We start from the raw sequence: 17,474 nt of genomic DNA on the forward strand, positions 1-17,474 counted from the left end.
GAGAGCGTTCGTGGTAATTTGAGCAAAGTACAACTATAACGATAGTACCACAATAACCGCTGTACGCCGACACTATAAATATTGCGCACGGGTTTTTTACACTTAACTATATTTGTTTCACAATACTTATGACGATATCTAATGCACTTATACGAACTTTAAATTAAAATACGTTAATAATATATAATAATATTATTTTATTCCGCGTATAGCAATCGCTGCTGCTACGCACTACGTTGGGCAGAAATTAACCCTTTTCTAACTCGATGCGTTAGAATTATTTACGAACACGCACGTACAACGCTTAACTCACGTACCCTAATAACGCACTTTCGTTACGCAAATTTTCGCACTTTCACGTTTCCGATATTCACTAGACGTTCCGGGCGAAGGACCATATGTTTCGGTGTGATCTCTTACGATTAAAAGATCTTCGATAAATTAAATGAAACGTAAAAGAATGAAAAATATAAATATGCGTTTATTATATGTACGCGAGCGGTGCGCTTTACAAAGGTAGACTAACTGCTTTTTAACCCGGACGACTATGCAGCCGCTGAACAACGATAAGATAAAACAACAATAGATACACTTATTGTGTAGGCCTAAACAATTACTATGTATAACTTATTATGCACCATTATATTTGATGTAATTAATTATTATTTTATAAAGAGAAAAAATATGATTTGTAATTGAACAGGTTATTGTCATCGCTATTATCGATAGCATCTTTTCTTATATTAGCATCAGTTGTATACTAGACACCTATATATGTATCGATATATTGTTTCAACCGGTGTTAAAATTTATAGTATAGACTGGTGTTAAAGTTTGGGTACTACTATTTGTATTACTAAATTTTTATTTTTATTCCCAGCCGTTCTCTTAGTACTGCCTAAGTATAAAACTGAGAATAACATGCAAAGTACTTGATCACAAATTGCTATCAATCGGTCATTTTCTAGATTATTCCCAACTTATAAGTTGGTTGAATATATATGTTGCAATTAAAAAAAATAAAGTTGACACTCCTATAAGGTATAAAAATTATATATAAGTAAAAGAAATCAAAAAATATTATTTCAATATTCTATTTATTTTGTGAGTAATCGAGTGATTTATTATAAACCCATCACTATGTACATACTAATAATACAATAACAATATTAGTTAATAAAAGATGTTTAAAAGATAAATTATTATTTTTTTATAGTTTTGAAATGATTAAAAATTGTTAAAGACTATTATTGAATTGTATTTGTACAAGTTTGATATTTGACATTCAGATTTTTTAAAAATTATTTTTCTTTAAAAACCAAGAGTATATAAAACCTTAAAAATATTAACGAATTTATTTTAATAGTTAAACTAAATACATAAAATAATAATATTCTCATTATAAGTATCTGGTCGACTATTCAGGTAATTATGCTTTAAAAATATGTTATTTATTAGTTTCAGACATAACTGAAAATGTTTATAGTAGTTGATACAGTTAACATTTCACTTATTTTCAATAATACTTTGTGGGCTTTTAGACCGTAGAAATAATATTTTCCGTTATTTATTTTCAAAAAAAAAAAAAGGGAGCACAGTGTAGACAAGGCATAGATGGGACAAGTATAGATGATATTTGACAGTGATTAAAATCACTATCATAAGAAACGCTTCGATGCAAATCTGTAGATGGTGTTTCATTTAGAGAAATTGATGGGTTATTCCAAAAGCAACATCAACTCTTATTTCTTTGATTATATCCTAATTAGTAGTTATTTGATTTTAAAATATAATATATGAATAAATACTAATTATAATTATTAAATTTAGTATGAAATTGATATTTAATATTGTAATTTAAACGGAGAAATTATAAAAATAATAAAGAAGTTGTATTTTGCTTTATTTTTACGTGTATAAAAATTTAAAGGGCTTGATACAATAATTTTCAATAAAAACTGTTTGTTACTATAAAAAAATGCACTGGACTACAAGGAACTTTCATCTGTAACAAAAATATACCATTCTAAATCAACTTTTCGCGATGTTTTCAAACCTGCAATTAGACTTTTTCTATCACTTCTAAGTTTTAATATTATTAAAAATTAGTATTAACATATAAAAAATTCACATCGAAGCTAAAAAATTGACTATTTAAGCTAACTCTAATTTAAAAATTACTTTTTCGACTTTAAAAAAGTAAAAAAAAATTAATAACTNCAAATTTAAAAATTACTTTTTCGACTTTAAAAAAGTAAAAAATGTTAATAAGTATAATATCATATGTCTTATGAACTTTATTCTATGTCAATTAAATTATATAATATTCATGAAAGTCAATATATTCTCCTAATACGATATTTTAAAATAAAATAAAATACAAAACCTAGGATTTTAACACAAAAATAGCATATTTTTGAATACGGTAGCCATTTGCGCATAGTAGATAAGGTGTAGGGACAAATTTTTTTCTTTCATTTTATAGTATATAACATAAGCTTTAATTTGATATATGTTTAAAGGACGCAGTATTTCCGGAACATTTTCAAAAATTAAGTTGAAAAAGTTAGTTTTTGTAAAAAAGTTGTTATTTTAAATCCCCTTTGTGAGCAGAATAAGTGTTAGATTTTCAAAAAAAAAAATGATATCAAACGAAAGGAAATTACCTAAGGTTTCAATATAAAAAAATATTATTTTGATTTGTTAATATTTGAAAAAGTTATGGCAGTTTTAAGTACAAAAAACATTTTTATAGAAGGTGATTTTTATCGCAAATATTACATTTTTTTTTAATTTTTACAGCAATTTGCACATAGTAGATAAGGTGTCGGGACAAATTTTTTTTTTATTTTATAGTACATAAAATAAGTTTTAATATGATATACGTTTAAAGGACGCAGTATTTCTGGAACACTTTCAAAAGTTAAGTTGAAAAAGTTTTATTTTTTATACAATGTTTCAAGTTTTGAACGCCCCTATATATGGGGAAATTGTCCAATTTCAATAAAAAGTATGTCAAATGAAATATGTACTTATAATGTATTTAGAAAAAAAAATTTGTGCTGAAATTATATTTTTCGAAAAGTTATAGCACTTTTAAGTTGAAAATTTAAAATTGAAAATTTTAACACAAAATTAGCGTTTTTTTAATTATGGCAGCCGTTTACATGCAGAAGATAAAGTGTCGGGACAAATTTTTTGTTTTCATTTTATAGCAAATAAAATAAGCTTTAATTTTATATATATTTAAAGGACGCAGTATTTCCGGAACATTTTCAAAAATTAAGTTGAAAAAGTTAGTTATTGTAAAAAAGTTGCTATTTTAAATCCCCTCTAATGAGCAGGTTAAGTGTTAGATTATCAAAAAAATGATATCAAATGAAAGGAAAATATCTAAGATTTTAGTATAAAAAAAATATATGTTGATTTGTTTATTTTTGAAAGAGTTATGGAAGTTTTAAGAAAAAAAAGTGAAAAAAATGACAAAATTTATCGATTTTTAAATTTGTAATTTTTTTGGATATTTACCCCATTTGCGGGGAACGAGGGAAAATTTTTCAATTTTTAAGGGTAATGTCTTCAACTAGATACGATTTGTGATCTTTTGACATATTGTTGAAAAAAATCGGTCCAGTAAGAGCTGAGAAAAAGCGACCCACCTCTACTGGATTTTTTAGTTTAAATTTATATCTTTTGATACAATTATAACTTTGTCCAAAACATAATAAAAACTTTTTAAACTACATTTTGTCATAAAAAAAGAAAAAATGGTAAATAGGTTATGGATATTAATTATAATAATAAAAAGAATGAAGAGAGATTATTACAATGAAAGATGATGAGGGAAATAAAATAAGTGGCCATACGTGTGATATTTATATTTTTTTATAATTAAGAAAGAGGAATAATAATAGAATGTAGATGTTATGGTTAACGGATTGTTGAAGTACGTTTAGCTACAAGGTGAAAATATAGCATACAATATACATATCCATGAATTCTTTATTAAGATACTACCACCACGCGTGGTTTGTCGTAAAAAGTAAATTGATGGAAAATTATATTCGGAAGATGCACACCTGATGCACATTTTAGTCAGAGACGGCTCGTGGTTTAGATGACGTGATGATTGCATCCCCTACTAAAATACATTACAAGAAGAAAATTAATTGTATATTCTTAATTCTACATTTTTTAAAAATATTTTTTTTTTAAATGTAAATTTAAAATAGTAAAATAGCTGAAATATATTTGTCGAATGTCAACAATATAGTTGTTTCGATCAGCATATTCGGGTGCGCATGTACAGTGTTGTCCATACGGTAAAATATTAGTATATTACTAAATTGGGTAATTTATTTTTAGAATTAACTGCATGTACGCTCCTCTTTTCGATTTCTATAGTAGTATAATAGCTATTATTTTCATTTCTATTTCCTATTGCGACCTTTAAAATAATAATACGTGTATCGCATTTTATTTTAGCTTCGATGCGAAGCTGAGAAAATTTACTAAGATGTGTTTATTTATTTATTTTTTTTTTGTGTCTGTTACCACTTTTTCTCAGCTCTCACCGAACCGATTTCTTTCAACGATACGTCAAAAGATCACAAATCGTATCTAGTCGAAGACATTACCCTTAAAAATTGAAAAAATTTCCCTCGTTCCCCGTAAATGGGGGAAACCTCCAAAAAAATTACAAATTTAAAAATCGCTAATTTTCGAAATTTTTTCAATTTTTTTTACTAAAAACTGCCGTAACTTTTTCAAAAATGAACATATCAATATAATTTTTTTTTATAGATGCTTGATGTCTTTACCTATTATTTGGTATATATTTTTTTATATGTGTGACCCTTTACTTGTGTACAGGGAGGGATTTAAAATGACAACTTTTTCAAAAAAAATTTACTTTTTCAACATAACTTTTGAAAGTGTTCCGGAAAGTCTGACACTTTTATATATATCTTAAATTAATGCTAATGTAATATACTTTAATTAAAAAAAAAAAATTTGACCTCTGGACTTGTCTTCATGGCGAAAATCGCTACCGAATGCTATTTTCGTTTGAAAATTTTCGATTTTATTTTTTACATTTTTAACTTTATAATGCTGTAACTTATTGAAAAGTGTATGGATCCACACAATTTTTGTTTGAGAAATAATATTTTTTAATAAACCCTTTTTCGTTCGACATACTTTATCTTAATCGAGATATTAATAAGGAACCAGCAGATCAAGTAGCTTTTGGAATAAAACACCAATTTTTTTTAAATTAAACACTATCTAAAGATTTGCATCGAAGCGTTTATTTTTGATAGTGATTTTAATCACTGTCAGATATCATTATACTTGATCCAACTATACCACGACACCACTGTGCCGCGACCCCCCTGTGCTGGGTTTTTTAAGAATAGGAGATTTGAAATACCTATTTGTAGTACTTTCTGTATTTAAGTTATAAACATTTTAGCTTCGATGCGAAGCTGAGAAGGTATTAATTTTACTATATGTTTTTTTTGTGTCTGTCATTAGTTTTTTTTTTTAATATCTAAGATGTTTAAAAATATTTGATGTTAATTGCTAATAAGTAAATAATTACTGAAATAAAATATATTTTAAATTTTACTTACTCATTTTTTAATGCATACTTCATTTAAGTGTTTTCCATTTGTACTCATTTTCAACACGCTTATATTAGTTTCACGTGTATGTTGTGTGTTGTGTGTTTGTTTTTTGTAAATCTCCACGCGCCACGTGTTATTATTCTCGCGTATCCCATCATCTATGGCTTTGAGACTAGACTGTTGTAACGCATATGTGACCCTTTACTTGCCTACAGGAAGGGATTTAAAATGACAACTTTTTCATAAAAAATTAATTTTTCAACTTAACTTTTGAAAATGTTCCGGAAGGTCTGACACTTTTATATATATCTTAAATTAAAGCTAATGTAATGTTCTTTATTATGCAAAAAAAAAATGTCGGACTTTATTTTATCTTCACGGTGAAAATGGCTACCGAATGCTATTCTTGTGTGAAAATTCTCTATTTTATTTTTTACATTTTTAACTTTATAATGTAACTTTATAACTTATTGGAAAGTATATGGATCAACACAATTTTTTTATGAGAAATAATATTTTTTAATAATTTTTTTTTCATTCGACATACTTTATCTTAATCAGGATATTAATAAGGAACTAGCAGATCATGTAGCTTTTGGAAAAATACACCAATTTTTTAAATTTAAACACTATCTAAAGATTTGCATCGAAGCGTTTTTTTTTATAGTGATTTTAATCACTGTCAGATATCATTATCCAACTATGCCACGTCACCACTGTGCCGCGACCCCCCTGTGCTGGGTTTTTTATTATATTTAATTTATATTTACAATTTTTTTATACCTATGACTAGTGGTGTTATTTTTAAAGTCGCATCCTCACCACCCTTGATTTTAGTACAAAGTAAGTAGTAGTGAATATGAAGATTCTTTATCGTATAGAGAGACTGACATGCACATAAGTTTAAACATAAACTGTAAAATCAATTTTACTTGAATCGAGTTTATTTTTTTCAACTCCAAAGGAAGTTTTGTGAGACTCTTGGCAGATTTTTTCACGAATCCTTAAACATTTTTTTTCGTAAGAGCAATAAAAATATTTTCTTAGGACAACTGTGTACTCGTATAACATATTATATATTTTATACAAAACATTTTTTTTACGAATACAATAAAACTAATTTTAAAATAAAATATAAATATATAGAGATTTATCCTAAAAAAAAAGCTTTAGATAAATATCGAATAAAAAATGAATTTTTAAACATCAAAATTATCTTTTTCTGGCCTCTTTTACAGCAACAATTTTAATCAGCTCATTTTTCACAAATTTTATTTGGCTAATGTGATCGACGGAGTCGTGAAACAGATTATTAATTAGCGTTTTGCACTCAGTCCTCCTGTACAAGTCTCCGGTTTGGATAGATATTTTTGAGTATTCGCCTAAAAACAGGGCAACCCTGCTTAGGTACCAGAAGCGGACGGTGATTCGACTTACCGAACGGTATCCGGAGTGGCGACAGACATTCTGTCGTCACTGCCACCCGCCGTAGATAGGCCTTTTGCACATGAGCTCCGCTGAAAACGCTACGGGGTCCTCATGGGAAATACCAGCTGTTTCTCAGCGGATGACCATGCTTCAATGGCGGTCGCACCTTTTGGCAAAAACAAGCGCTGAGTAGACCAGATCCCTCTTGGACCCAGTCGTTTAGACAGCTGGATGGACTGAACATAAAGTGAGATTACTTACAGTCTCCTACAAGTGATGTCAGGATATGGCCATTGTAATAAGTATCTTCGCAGTATTAGTAAGTCAGCCGTGCCGACGTATGAATACTGTTACGGCTTACAATAATACGGATCGTATAAAAAAAGAGCTTGAAGAGTTTTCGTAGGTAAAATAATAATCGAAAGTTTTCACTTCCCGACCAGAAATATCTAGACATGAAAAAAATGTTTTCATAAAATAAAAAATTGTCGTGGTGTCTTAAAATTATTTTTTATTTACTAATTCCAATAAAACATTAGTATTTTAATTTCATAAAATCAAAAAATATTTTTTTTAGATCCATCACCAAGGAAAAGATGATGTATTTGCAATTTCAAATAATTCTGTGTATTGTAAGTAAAAAAAAAAAAAAAAAAAGTAAGGCAGTGGCACAATGAGGAAATTGTTGGGATAGATTTTATCTAACCATTAGTAATATCACTATCATAAAAAACTTTTCGCTACGCATCAGATGAATTCACAAGGATTTTTTCTATTATTAAATTCTAAGTATTTTGAAATCTAATTTATTTATTTGAACAGCTCTTAAACTATCTCTTTAATTGAATTGAAGGTATTTTTTTTTAGTGCGTTTTTTTTTACTTTAAAAACAATTGACTTTCACAAATTTCATAGAAATACAATATTTGGGGAAAATTTTTTGAAATTATTGTAGCAGATTTCAAAAGTTTTAGTTTGAAATAGACTTCAATGACGTAGTCATTGAGAAACATTTTAAAAATTTGAGTTGAAAAATAATTTTTTTTGTATGTGAATTTTCATAAAAAGCATACTTAAAGTAATTTTATTGATTCTAATTTACTTTTTATTATTTTTATTATCAGTGTTAAAAATAAGCTATAGCAGTTTTAAAATGCAGAAAAAAAAATTGTGAACATTTGTATTAACGTATTAATCATTAAAATCTGTCGAGTAAATGCTGAGAATTTCTTTAGATAGATATCTTATAAAAATAAATACAATATATTTTATATATACGAAAAAGTATAAATGAATTACTGTATAGAATCTATCATTATAATAATTTTGAATATTTTTCGCACTTTAAAATTACTTTAAATATGTTGCCGTATGGGCTGTTCTAAAAAAATCTAAAATAAAATTGGGGAAAAGAACTCCGCCGTAGGGCTTAAAATAGGGAAAACTAATAATCAACAAAAAAAGTTTCTAATCAATTTAAAATTGCCAAAAGAAGAATATTTTTTGTTAACACAAAATAAGCTTACCCAGCCCAATGAATACAACTAAATAATTAAATACGAACAACTGAATAATCCATAAATATAATACTTCATATTACTTACATGCAGCTATGCTCCATATGAATAAAATGAATTACAATCTCCAACAATAATACAATATCTGTAGTTTCCCTGCAACAATGCACTAGCCAATGTAAAAAAAAAAAGGAAAAGTGAAAACAACTACATATGCCTTTAAAATAATAATATGATTAATGTATTTAAAAAAAAAAACTAAAACAATGTTTTACTAATACATACAAAAAAAATACTTAACTAAATGAAAACCAACGTAACTTAACCTAAACTGTATAATACTACAGCAGGTACATATATATATATTTTTTTGATAAGACGACCAAACAATACAGGCCACTGATGAGGCGTCCTAACAGCTGATGGCGCACAAGCTCTACCAGCTGACCACATCCAACCAGTGCAGCACTCACGCTTGGCGCGAACAAAATTTTTGAAGAATACATAAATGAATTTGAAATTTTAATTTTAATTAATTTTAATTAGTCTTCCTATCAACAATATTTTTTTTGGACTCCAATAAATAATTGAGTTAATGTAGAAGTTTAAATATAATCTGTGCTAGGTCGATTTTTTTTTTAAATTTAACNTTAAATATATTATGTGCTTTTTTTTTAATTTCTTTTTTAAAATTTCCCAGAAATCTTGATAACTTCTATTATACATCAAATAAATGTTAATTATTTGTACGTTAAGTTCTAAAATAGGATAATTACAAAGAGTGTTTTCTAGTCATTTTTCAAGAAAAATCTTCTACTAAAGATATAAACATTTTATGCCTCTTACAACATTTTTAATAAAATAATATTTTTAAAATTTTTGATAATTTTCTGAAATAACTGTATACTTAATAACTGTATTAATCAACTTTTTTAAAAAAAACTTAATAATTTAAAAAAATTGGCAAATTTAAAATATTTTAATGCAATGAAATATTTTATGTAAGATTTTTTAATAAGTAGTAACACGTACTTTGGTGGCTCAACTCCAAAAACAAAAAAATCTCCCTTGAAACACACGTGAATTCAAGAGTTATATGAAAATGATGATGACCACTGTCAAATATTAATCAATATGCTTTTAAAATGTGTAAATCAACCTGTACTTTTTTTTTTTTTTTAATAGGGACTTGTATTTTCAACATCAGCCAATACCACATTTAATGATGTTATTGATGCATTAACATCGAAAAATTTAGAAATGGCACAAAACAAATTTCATAATTGCGTTAATAAATCTCAAATAAATGCACTACAAATAAAAAAAAGTAATATATAGTTTAATAACTTTAAGATTACAATGTTCAATCAGATTTTACAACTTTAAAGACTTTTGATTCAAAATATATTTTTTTAATTTTACAATTTTGATCTATATTAAAATAATGTGTTTTTATTATTTGTTCTTAAAACAAGAACAAAATTTAAATTAATTATAGCTACGATGCNATCTATATTAAAATAATGTGTTTTTATTATTTGTTCTTAAAACAAGAACAAAATTTAAATTAATTATAGCTACGATGCAAAGCTGATAAGATATTATGTCAAAAGATCACAAATTATTCTCGTTCCCGTAAATAGGGTAATTCTCCAAAAAAAGTACAAATTTAATAATCACTAATTTTCGACATTTTTTCTATTTTATCTCACTTTTTTTAATAGATGCATGATGTTTTACCTATCATTTGGTATAATTTTTTTAAAACTCTAACCCTTTACCTGCCCACAATGGAGGTTTTAAAATGACAACTTTTTCAAAAAAAAAAATCATTTTTAACTTAACTTTTGTAAGTGTTCCGGAACTACTGACACTTTTATATATATCTTAAATTAAAGCGTATGTAATATAATTAATTATGGAAAACTAAATTTCGGACTTTATTTTATCTTCATGGTTAAAAAGGCTACCTAGGTTAATAAAAAAATGCATTTTTGTAAAAAAAAACTTTTTATATTTTAAATTTTATAATGCTATAATTTTTTGAAAAATGTATGGATCAACAGAATTTTTTTATGATAAATACTATTTATATACCTTTGTCATTCGACATACTTTTTTTTAATCGGACCATTTCTCTTTATATATTTATATATAATAAATATACATATATTCATATATTACACTTGTAAATCATAAAACTTAATAAGAATATAAATAGGGAAATAATAGATCATGTAGCAAAATGATTATAATTCAATAGGTACTTAAAGTAGTTATCAACTACTTTAAGTACTTTACTTTTTTGTTTTATAAAAAATTATAAAAATTGGCCATACTGAAATTAAAAAAAACAGTTCGTTTTACTTATCCGGATGAAGTGAAACTTTTTTCGTAATGAAGTTATCGCGTGAATTGCATCTATTGTCGTTTTATACAAATTATTTATGTAAAATCAAAATTATACAAATTAAATTATTTAATGAATTTTTAATTAAATTACCTTATTTTTTGAAAATACAGTTCAAATTATAATATTAAAGATTATTTACATGCGACCGTGATGAATAATAATCTTTTTTTCGGACCCTCTATAAAGAAGTTTCACTTTAAAAAATAAAAAAAATATATAATTATTTTATGAGAAACAAAGGATAAATATTGCGTTTTTAATAAAGTCTAAATCCGTACAAATTATTTAAAAAATGGTAGCACAGTGGAATAGCGGCATAGTATAGATGTGAAATAGTTGGGACAAGTATCGATGATATTGCTAATTATGAATAAATGATCTGCTAAAAATTTTCATCAGAATCAAAAATATACTTTAATTATTCAATTATTTATTTGTTCTAATATCAAATCGGCAATTATATTTTTTGTATCACCAATTATTTTCGATATTATTACTAATTAATTAAAAACTATAGGGTATAACAACGAGGAAAATATTTCTGAATATTTCAATTGTATCATATATTTAAACACCAAGAGTAACATAGAAATTATTAATATTTCTTTTCAAATGATTTATTACGATAAAAAAATAAATAAAATTGTTTTTAAATTATTAGAGATTTTTATTTTCAATATGTTAAAAATATTCAGTGCAAAATATCATTTTTAATCTAATTTTTTAGTCTCTTAAGATGATTTTTGGATTGTTTATAATGAAAAAACCCACCACAGTGGGAAAGTGGTATAGTGTGTCAAGTATAGATGACTTTTGACAGTGATAAAAATCACTATCATAAAAAACTCTTTGATACAAATCTATAGATATTGTTTAATTTTAAATAATTGGTGGATTATTCCAAAAGCTACGTGATCTCCTATTTCCTTATTTATTTTACAAGATATGACTTATAAATGTAGTATATGAATAAATATTTATTATATCAATTAAATTGTGATGGTTTCATGTTACCATTATTGTGAGAATTTATTAAAATAAAATACAGACAACACACGCGCTTCCAGAGACTGATGAATTAACAAATAATATTTATTGCTAAATTGGCAATAGTTCAAATCATTATAAAATCCAAAAGACCTGACCATCTTGGTCAGTCGAAACCAGTGCCATGTGTCATATATCAATATCAATACTCGGTTGTCGCTGTCCAGCTTACTGTTTAAAGTAAAGTTTTTGTTTTTCCGTTTTAACCTACCTACTCTCTTCCTCTTCATTTCAGAGTACTTGTATCTTGCAATTCGTATAAAACTTATATAAAAGTTGAAGGTCTTGATGCAATACTTAAAAAAAAAAATTGTTTGTTATTTATAAATAGATTGACTGGTCTACAAGGAATTTCCATCCGAAACCAAAATATACTTTTCTAAACTAATTTTTGCACCGATTTAAAACCTGCAATTAGAGTTTCGCATATGGCCTAAATGATAACAAAATCTTTCTAATTAATATAACAAATATTTATGTTTGAATATTAGGTCATGTATGAATAATCAATAAATATATTTTAATTTATTCAGTTAAATATATGAATAAATATATACAGGGAAATTATTTTATTTATAAAAAAAGTATGTCGAATGAAAAAAGTATATAAATAGTATTTTTCATAAAAAATTTTATTGATCCATATATTTTTCAAAAAGTCATATAATTATATATTAAATATAAATTGTTTCTATTCATCAATTTTTCAAAATATTTAGCACTTTTAAGTGAAAAAAAATGTAAAAATGTCGAAAATTAATGATTATTAAATTTTGTAATTATTTTGGAGATTTCCCGTATTTGCGGTAACAAGGGAAATATTTTTAATTGTTCAGTGTAAAATCATCGACTAGATACACTTTGTGATCTTTTAGCGTATCGTTGAAAGAAATCGGTTCGGTAAGAGCTGATTAAAAGTAGTTACAGACATAATAAATATAGTTTAAAAAAATGAAAAACACCCTTTTAAAGCATATCGAACTAAAAAGTTAAAAATCATTTTAAAAATTAGCTTAAAACAATAATGAACGAAAAATACTAGTATTATTTTGAAAAAAAGCGTCGGGCGCTCAATATACGAAAATTATGGCACAAAACCCCTACGCTTTTTTGATATATGATATCTGACAGTGATTTAAATCACTATCATAAAAAACACTTCAATGCAAATCTATAGATATAGTTTAATTTTAAAAAATTGGTGGATTATTCCAAAAGCTACATGATCTACTATTTACCTATTTATATTTTGATTAAGTTTTATGATTTATAAGTGTAATATGAATATATATACATATATTTATTATATATAAATATATAAAGAGAAATGGTCCAATTAAAAAAAAAGTATGTCGAATGAAAGAGATAAACAAATATTATTTATCTTAATAAAATTATAATGATCCATACATTTTTCAAAAAGTTATAGAATTTTAAAGTTAAAAATATAAAATCGAGAATATTTAACACAAAAATAGCATTTGGTAGCTATTTTCACCGTGAAAACAAAATTAAGTCCGAAATTATTTTTTTTCAAAATAAAGTATATTACATAAGCTTTAATTCAATATATAAAAGTTAAGTATTTCCGGAACACTTTTAAAAGCTTAAGTTGAAAAAGTAAATTTTTTGTGAAAAAGTTGTCATTTTAAATCTATAAGCAGGTAAAAAGTCAGATTTATAAAAAAAATAAATTTTGCTTGTCTTATTTCTCTAAAGGATTATTATTATTATAATGCATTGACGTTAATTACATCTCTCGATATACAAACATCGAAAATTAAAATCCAAAATCATAAAGTTATTTAAATAAAAAATCACAAGTAATAATACTTTATACTATTAAATTTTATATTATTAATGCAAACGTTAACTTAAAATAATGTTAAGTACATTCTGTTTATACACTCTATACAAAGATGTTTGAGCAACATGTGGGAGAAACTGTCCAAACTACTCGAGATAATATTCCTCGGAGCAATACGTTGACTTTAATCAGCATCCCCGTTATAAAAACTCACATCATAAATTAAAATCCAGAATCATAAAATCATTTAAATGAAAAATCATAAGTAATAACACTTTGCTGAATTGGGCCCTCGAACCTAATAGAAACAAAAAATATTTTGTTCCTTAAGTTTGTAACCCATATCTATCATTTTTTATCAGTACATCAAGTTCACAATATTAAGGAAAATAATCATCCGCACCTTTATTTGGTTATTTTTTATTAGATATTCTCATATAATTTAGATTATTACATAATTTTATGCAACTATTTGTGTTTTAATGTTTTAAATAATATAAATTTTTTAATGAATTATATGATGTATATTTAATTTATGAATACTAATGTATAATAATTTTACAGAAAAAATTAATACACAATTAATTATATTGAAGAACCAAATCGGTTCCGGTGACATAAGCCCAAATGAAACGAGTACCAAATTATTAGAATTCTTAGAATTAGATGCATCACAAAATTCAGAACACCTTATAAAGTGTTGTGATATTTTTCACAAGAATTTGTTTGCAGTAGAACAGCCCACGGTAAATAATTACAATTTCAAATAAAATTAAATTCTCCCTGTTTCTTTATTGTTATTTCAATAAGAAAAGAATTACTTTCAAAAAGTCAATTTCTAAACAAGTGACGACAAGAATGTAAATGTATTATATTCTTTCATGAAATTTTACAGCACTATATTATATTAGTTACAAATGAATACACTTCAGTTTAATTTATATTCATTTCAATTTGTTACTATAGCCAAGGTACTAATTTTCATTATATTTTCAACACTATCAATTCTTTTTTCTAAATTACGATGTAAAATGATGAAAAAATTAATGAATCTTACTTCATTTGGTCTCACTAATTAATATTCTTTAAAATAAATAATTTTTAGTTAATTTTATAAGTAAAAATAAAGTTGTATTATTTGAAGTTAAGATAATTTTTTAATAAGTATTTAGAGGCTATACAATTTTTATTAAACTACGGTGACTTTTAAATTAACCGACTCTTCTATCGCATAATTATCAAACTATAATATAAATATTTACATTACACAGCTCTTATAATATCATTTTAATTACAAAAAAAACATCTTTAGCAAACAATGCGTACCGTTGATATGGACGGTTTGATGGAATTGAGATATGCTACAGCGTTTAATATTCTGAAAGATTGCATTACACAATATAAATATTTGGATATTTCTGTGGAAGATATTTCATGGGGTAATTAAACTAAGCACTATCTATACAATGTAAATAAATTAACTGACATTTTTAATTCACTTAGTTGATGATAACAGTGACCCAAATTTAGAAGACTATGAACCAGGTTTAAAATCAGCCACTCTTAAAATACTAAAGGAAGTTGTTGATCGTAATATATCACCAAACAAATTTATTTCTTTGATAACAGAATACGTACATGGATCTAATTGCAAAAAACCTTTTGTTACCTATTGTACTGCTGCTTACTACACATATTTGATTACTTAAGTTCCACTTTAAATAATATATTCAAAGAATGTAGTCAACTTGAGCTTTGAAATAAAAATTTTCTTTTAGATTTTATGTTATAAGTATTTAAATGTCAATATTTTTTCTGTGTAATAATATGGTTTAATTAAATTTTTCTTTATAATATGTTTACATTTTTTGGTATTTAAAACGTTTTGATTTTATCTTGTTTATCGTTATTAGAACGTTTTAAATAGTTCATTCAAAATTATTGATTTTTTTTTTTATAATTAAATATTTTTGGAAAAATCCAATAGTTTTAAATTCTTAATTTTTCCACTGCATCTCAATACATTATATCAGTAGTCTATTTTATATATTGTCATTCATTAAGTATACCTATAAAATATTATTATCTTTATTTTCAACATTATTACTTATATAAATATAAGTTTGGTTGTTTTATAACTGAGTTCAGTTTTTAATATAACTTTTAAGTAATAAGCAATAGTTATGACTAGGGTGCGGATTAATATGTATTAAAAATTAAAAAATATGTACATATATATGTATTTATTTTTATCCAAATATGCAACTAAAAATACAAAATATTTAAAAAAAAATGTTTTTATTCTTAAAAAAAAATACATTCAGAATACAAAATATGTAATGCACCTAAAAAATACATTCAAATCAAATATTAGCTAGGATCTTCATCGTCAACAAAGCAATGGACAATCATGTACTTCTTTAGGTTGTTAAAGGTAAATCGACGTCGATTAGGACGAAGTATGTTTTTGTAGCGGCTAAAAGATCTTTCCACGTTGACGGAAGTAATAGGAGCAAATTTAAAAGCCCCTAAATCAGCAAGACTAAATTCAAAAGAAGTTTGCGTATCACTGCCATTGAGAATGTTTGCAATAGCTTCAACTGTCTTTAAACCAGAGTTCTTACTAAGTACTTGCTCAACTTTATTCTTAATTTTTATTCCAACCTGCCCAGGGGATTCTTTTAATTTTTTGACGGTGTCGGAGACAATACCTAGGCTATCAGCCAGGGACAAGTTTTGAGCTTCAAGTTTTGTAATAGAATTAGATTGTAATAGATGTAGTATTGGAGGATATGTATACTAAATTATTTTTTAATGAGGTACTTTTAATTAACTTTTTTGCATTTTCTACTGAAACGGCATCTATTTCGAGTTTTGAAATCACATCTTCAATGACACTAAAATTGTCGCAATAATATGCAGCAGCTTGTAACCAAGTACCCCAACGAGTTATCACCGGTTTTGGAGGAAGAGGTGTTTGAGGATAATTTTCTTTAAATATATGTACACGACTGGGTGCTTTCAGGAAAAGTTTTTTAATAGTTGATATCAAAAAATCAACTTCGGGAAATTCTGATCTTATTGTTTCTGCGACACGATGGAAAGCGTGTGCAAGGCAAGTCACGTGAATTAATTTAGGATAAAATACATTTAAAGCTGTTCCAGCTTTCACCATATANATTAATAAATATCACAAAATTTTATTCAAATTCTTTAGTCATTTCAGACAAAAATTCAAATAAGAAAAATGAAAAAAATCATATGTTAATCCAAAGTAAAATAAATTTATTAAAGGCCATTGAAAATTTTCAAAATTTTAACCTTATTCAATTCAATTGTAAGTTTTTACAGGTATATGTAAAACCATCAAGTCGTTTTATATTAGATTCGACTTATTTTTATTACATTCGTAATACTATGAAAATAACTCAAGATTTTAAAACTATAAGTTTGCAAAATATATTTAATAAAATAATTTCATTTTTATTAGGTAAACCTATACTTTACAATTATAACTTAAATTCTTATATGAAAAATATTAATTTTAGAAGAAACATTTTATATTCTAAAAGTATATTTTATAATTCTTTAAATAAATATTATTGGTCTTTTCAAAACTACAAACATTCTTTTGT

The 17,474-nt window shown here is 25.5% G+C and overlaps 2 protein-coding genes across 14 annotated transcripts in view; one reads left to right on the plus strand and one right to left on the minus strand.

Annotated features, from left to right (window-relative positions):
* Positions 1-15,693, plus strand: part of LOC126894920 (uncharacterized) — a 383,474-nt gene extending 367,781 nt beyond the window's left edge. For 4 of the 13 annotated variants that reach the window (XM_050666297.1, XM_050666293.1, XM_050666292.1 and 1 more), the window contains exons 3-6: positions 9,758-9,899; positions 14,404-14,585; positions 15,152-15,278; positions 15,343-15,623. In XM_050666297.1, the coding sequence (XP_050522254.1) occupies positions 9,758-9,899; positions 14,404-14,585; positions 15,152-15,278; positions 15,343-15,548 (657 nt within the window). In that variant the 3' untranslated portion in view covers positions 15,549-15,623. Of the gene's footprint in view, positions 1-1,340; positions 1,426-7,632; positions 7,688-9,757; positions 9,900-14,403; positions 14,586-15,151; positions 15,279-15,342 lie in introns of those variants that run through there. The other 9 variants (XM_050666290.1, XM_050666278.1, XM_050666291.1 and 6 more) reach the window with 6 other exon arrangements.
* Positions 15,694-15,972: 279 nt separating this feature from the next.
* Positions 15,973-17,014, minus strand: LOC126894485 (uncharacterized). The gene is made up of 2 exons (XM_050665549.1): positions 16,691-17,014; positions 15,973-16,638 (listed from the first exon to the last, which is right to left on the minus strand). Exons 1-2 carry the CDS (start codon positions 17,012-17,014, stop codon positions 16,210-16,212), a joined length of 753 nt encoding a protein of 250 aa, XP_050521506.1. The 3' UTR covers positions 15,973-16,209.
* Positions 17,015-17,474: the final 460 nt, after the last annotated feature.

Source organism: Daktulosphaira vitifoliae, unplaced genomic scaffold (assembly GCF_025091365.1).
Source record: "Daktulosphaira vitifoliae isolate Bord-2020 unplaced genomic scaffold, ASM2509136v1 Scaffold_1, whole genome shotgun sequence".
Classification (NCBI taxonomy): Eukaryota; Metazoa; Arthropoda; class Insecta; order Hemiptera; family Phylloxeridae; genus Daktulosphaira; species Daktulosphaira vitifoliae.